A 5,440-nucleotide genomic window follows, 5' to 3' on the forward strand; every position below is an offset into this window, starting at 1 on the left:
ATATATATATATATATGACTATTGCTGGTTTAACTTTTTTCATCTTAAACTAGATCTTTTTACTTTTCAAGTTCTTCCACCTGGCGTTGCCTTCACTGCACTAAAGTCAACTCTATCCAGGATGTGCTCTGTGACGAGTGTGAGCAGCCTCGCTTGGAACCCCTCGGCTCTAAAGAAGAGGAATGTCAGCCTGCTACTATCATCGGTCTGTTATCCTTTGGTGTATCTCAGGCTCTAGCAATAGCATGTTGTTATCTTTTATTTTTCTGGGTTTTTTTCCTCAACATAGAAACTGATGGCTGGCACAGTGCTGCACTGTTTCCAAATGACATGGAGCTTCTTGGTTTGAACTATAGCCCGGCCAATAGTCAATATATTAGTAACTGCATAGAGGAAACCTCCTTCAACCATGTTACCAGTGTTATTATAACATAGTTTGTCCACCAGGGTGCGCTCTGCAGCCTCCCTGCTGGCAGTTCTGATCCGAGTTGTTGGGCAGAACATAAACAAGTAATCTACGACTTGTTGAAGCAGGAAAACGCCATTATTATTATTATACTATGTTGTCATTATCTTAGTTAGTATTCATAAAGAACATACAATATTCATAAAAACTACACATAAGATCTACATGTACATCTGTTTATGTTTAGTGTGTATTAAAAACCTCCATTATTTGTCGTGATCATTTTTTTCCTTTGTAACAGAGTAATTCTCACAAAGGCTTCTGTAAGAATTTTGTTGTAAAGCTCAGTTTGAGTAATAACGTTTGTCGCTGTTTTTTAGAGTGGCAGTGTAAGAGCTGCACTATGGTGAATGCAGCCAGTAGTATTCTGTGTGAGGTTTGTGAACGACCTCGTTTGGCAACGCGACCTCCAGTGACCCCGTCGCACCCACCCATAACCCCACCCAGACCACCAGCACCAGTATTGGGGATGCCCGGTGACCCTGACAGTCAGGTTAGGTGTGTGAGTGTGGTCACATTTCTGCGCTCGTCCTGCTAGCTATCTGTTGCTAATAACATTTCATTACAGCGATTAGAGCATGCTGTAAATATTAAAGGTACTGCGCTGCAGTGGTTTAAGTCACATCTGTTTAAGGATTCATTTTTTTATAGTGCCAAATCACAACAGCAGTTGCCTAGAGGCACTTTATGTTGGCCAAGACCCTACAATAATAGAAAGAAAGCCAGAAAATCACATGACACGATGAGGACTCCAATTTATTCATCAAATATCAAACCACCAACCTTGCGATCAGTAGATGACCTGCTGTACCTCCTGAGCTACAGCCACCCCAGTATGCCAGTATGAAGTGCCACATGCTCTAACTGTAGACAGGAGCTTCCCTACTGGGGCCCCACCCAGGCCCCATAGTGGGGCTTCCAGGCAGGCCCCACATTTCATGCCTGTACCGAGACCCACACTACAGTACAATAATTTACATGTACAGAGGTGAGTGATCACTGTCAGGTTTACGGTTGTAATTTTGAGGCTTTAATAGTGTGAGTTAGATATGATTATCGTTCCTAACCATAACTCTTCATCAGCCATTTAATGCTGTGGCTGTTCACCGCATACATGCCAACCCTCCCGATTTTTCTGGGAGAATCCTGAATATCAGTGCCCCTCCCAAAATTTTCCACCATTCCTCCCGATTTTCCACCGGGACAACAAAATTAAAAAACCATATCCCAGATTTCATAGTGCGGTCCAGCCAATTCCAATTCCGATTTCCAACAATGGCAGCAGCGACTTAGTTTCAATATTACTCTTGTTACTCTTTCTGGGTCGTAAAATAAACTTTTAACATATTTTCAGGCGAGAATGTAGCTGAGTAAACTTCAAATATCTGAGCCGGAGAGAACAGCGAACTCCCAGCACATCGTTTTCAGACCCCCCGCAGTCTACTCAGGTTAAACATGATATATAAGTCACTTAAGATAACTTAAAATTATTTTTAACTTATTTAAGTTATTTTCTCCGTTAAATAAACACTGCAAAATTCATGTTTTTTACATATATATATATATACGCCCATATATGCCCCCCTCCCCAATGTCTCCCTAATTCTGAGGTCTCAAGGTTGGCAAGTATGGTTCACCGTGGTTAGTGACTCTCTTCCTGTAACTCTGCTCCAGTGGGTGTGTCAGTTCTGCACATATCTGAACTACTCTCCGGCTATGGTGTGTGAGATGTGTGACCTGGCTCGCCCAGAGCCTGCACCGCTGCCAGTGAAGCTCCGCCCTCCCTCTCCTGTTAGACGTGTCCCTGCTCTGCCGATCAAACCGAAGGAACCTGCTCCTGAAGATCTGGACTCCTGGAGGCAGAATTTGATAAAGGAGGAGGGGCTAAAGCTGATTCAACTAATCAGAGCAAGTCACCGTACTGTCATTATATCTGCATACAGAATTCTTTTCATGTCTTAACTAGAGATGGCACGATACCACTTTTTTATGTCCGATACCGATATCATAAATTTGAATATCTGCCGATACCGATATGAATCCGATATAGTGTTTTTTAATCAACAAAACTGTTTTTTTAATATCTTGCTGCATTTTGTATAAGTTCATACTCAAGTTAAAAACAAACAAACACTAAAGCTATTCTGTTAAACCTGTATGTAAAAAATACACTGCACCCAAAATATTTCATAGTTCAGCAACACTGATCAATCTAATAAACTTAAACCTGCTCCATTCTCCCTATTCTGGTATTTTAAAGAGTACTTAGCAGAAATATTAAGCAACCTAACTAATAGGGTTGCAAACTCCCAGCAAAAAACAAAAAAACAAAAAAGGGAACCACCCTCCACCTCATGATGCTTAATCGACGTAATCAACTGTAATTTGATGCAGTTTAAAAAAAAATACACAGAAATAAATTATTTTTCAAGAACAATTAAACAGATTCAACATCTTTCTTTAACAGAACTGCAGACTGCACAGATGGTACCTTCCCAAAGGAAAAAGTACTACAGCTTACTAGGGTATATTAGACTTAACAGTTACTATATACAGTAATGGACTTCTATATATTTTACATCAAATTAAAACTTTGGGTGTAAGATTCAGATAATTATTTATTAAAAGCTCGACATTTTAAATAAGAATAAGAAAGAAAAGTATGTCTTTGTGCCCCCCTCTCCCTGTTAATGCCCTACCTGCCCCCCTGGCAACACTTTGCTAGACCCGCCCCTGCACAGTTACCAGCCGTCAGCTGCGTAGAAAAAGATCCTGGTGTAGAAAGTAAATAAATTCTAACAACAGCTGATCAAGCTTAAACGTGCTGCTGTTGTTCAGCCGCTGGTTTCCTCTTTCTGGCGCGAAGTGAACAATAAACAAAGAAGAGAGACGGACTCGCGACAGAAAAGCCGATCAGCTGATCATTGATCAGTTTCATGATTGAAGTAGCAGCAGGAGAGGAAGAGGCAGTCGCTCCATATATTAGTTGTTAAACTTAACGCTGGAATGCTTTACAAACATTCAGAGATGAACTTACACACTTGCTTTACTTCTCTCTGGGAAAACTTCCTCGGAGATGAAATGCCGGATTGCTAACGAGGCTGCAAATACACACAGCCGCTCTATCACGTGACCCGTTCTGCTGCGATGTGCTACGGTTATGAGCCAAGTTACGCCATGTCGCAAGTTTTGTGAGGTGCTTTTTTGATATTTAATGGATCGGATTACACTTTTTTATTTTTCTCCGATATCCGATCCAGTAATTGACATCAGTATCGGACCGATACGTAATATCGGATCGGTCCATCTCTAGTCTTAACACAAGTTCGTTTGTTCTTCATGTCTGTGTCAGCATGGGGAGAAGAAAGGAGTGAGTCCAGAGGAAGTATACACAAGCATGAGGGTAGCTGGGGACAGCAACATCCTGCCCTGCAAGTGGTTAAAGACTGAACTTCCCCTGCTGTTAGACCAGATCAGGATGTTGGTGGCGACATCGTCCTTTCAGTCATTTTCAGATAAGACCTCAACTGAAGACAAAGTCAGTAACCTCCTGTTAAACCTGACAAATCACTCTGACTATAGTTCTGTGTTTTCTGAAAGTGAAACTGTCCTGCTACACAGAATAACATAACACAGGATCTCACCAAGGAGGCTGGCAAAGTGGTAGATCTTGCAGAAACAGAAAGTGTGATCCAGCTTTCCAGACCAGAAGCTAAACACGCCTGGCTTACAGCAGGGGGTGACACAGAGAGAGCTGCCAGACAAGCTCTGAGAGACCGACTCGCCAAGGTGATGTTTGGTCAAACGTTTAGCATTGTTCCCTGATATTTCATGACTCCACCCTTTGTGTAGACATTCAATTATATTTCTTCATTCTATCCTATCAGGTAAAGGAGCTGTGTGCACTCGGCTTTAGTGATGAAAGTCACTGTCATGAGGTTTTACGGCAGAGTGGTGGTGAGGTAAGAGGAGCCTTGGCGTTGCTACAACGACCACTTCTGGAGCCCTTCCACAAACGCATCTGGAGTGAGAAACCTGAGCCTCCTGTCGATATCCACCATCCTGACAAGCAGGTAAAACCACAGCCGTGTGATGTCATTCACTGGTTTACGCTGGGGCCAGTTTAAAGCCCAGATCTTTAGTTTATGGCCACACCGGGGATTTTTATTTTGGAATTTGTAGGGTTTTTCAAATGGGTCATCCTCATTTCTTTATATTTTGCTTCCAAGGAGTCGGGATTTCTTGGCATTTTTTAAAGTGGTTATTGTCTTTCTGAAGGCCATTTAAAGGTTTTCTTTGGACATTGCTGTTATTTCGCTCATTTTCAGTCCTGTCCTTGTTCTTGACCATTTTCAGTGTTAAGGTCCAGTTCAGTTCACTTTCATTTATATAGCTCCAAATCACAACAACATTTGCCTCAAGGTGCTTTATATTGTTAGCCAAAGACCCTACAGTAATACAGAGAAAACCCTCTATGAGTAGTGCTTGGTGACAGTGGGAAGGAAAAACTCTACAGCGTTATTTTTGTGTCTCTATTGTGAGTGCATGTATAAAAAAAAAAATGCAAGTGCAAATGTTGTATTTTGAGGAGAAAATGATTTTCAGTGCAGAAAAGTCGATTCGAGCGAACAAAATTCATTTCTGCCTGCAAGAAATGAATTTCAGTGTTTGCTATTATCCATACACACACAATAACAGCCCCTCTCGCTCAGATCGCTGCTCTGTGTGCTCACAGACATCTGCAGACCGGCTCTCGGTGTGTCACTCTCACTCTCAAATAGTGACGTGCGAATCATGAACGAATCGTTCAGTACTTGAGAATCACTTTACTGACTCGTGAATCATAATTCACAAGCCCAACTGACTCACCGACTCATCGCTGTTGCTGTTAGCAAACTAATTTCATTAGTAGAAATATATCTAGCTTATAATTACAATTGTGTTGAAAAAACAACAGCCAGTTTCTTAACAAAA

General features: G+C 41.6%; 1 protein-coding gene across 1 annotated transcript; it reads left to right on the forward strand.

The window, feature by feature from the left end:
* The first annotated feature begins 39 nt into the window (after positions 1-39).
* LOC102216130 (E3 ubiquitin-protein ligase RNF31-like) lies at positions 40-4,593 on the forward strand. The gene is made up of 6 exons (XM_005755698.1): positions 40-205; positions 787-959; positions 2,141-2,374; positions 3,819-4,004; positions 4,088-4,255; positions 4,354-4,593. Exons 2-6 carry the CDS (start codon positions 810-812, stop codon positions 4,591-4,593), a joined length of 978 nt encoding a protein of 325 aa, XP_005755755.1. The 5' UTR covers positions 40-205; positions 787-809.
* The last annotated feature ends 847 nt before the right edge of the window (positions 4,594-5,440 follow it).

This window comes from Pundamilia nyererei, unplaced genomic scaffold (genome assembly GCF_000239375.1).
Source record: "Pundamilia nyererei isolate P.nyererei 1_Seehausen unplaced genomic scaffold, PunNye1.0 scaffold02530, whole genome shotgun sequence".
Classification (NCBI taxonomy): domain Eukaryota; kingdom Metazoa; phylum Chordata; class Actinopteri; order Cichliformes; family Cichlidae; genus Pundamilia; species Pundamilia nyererei.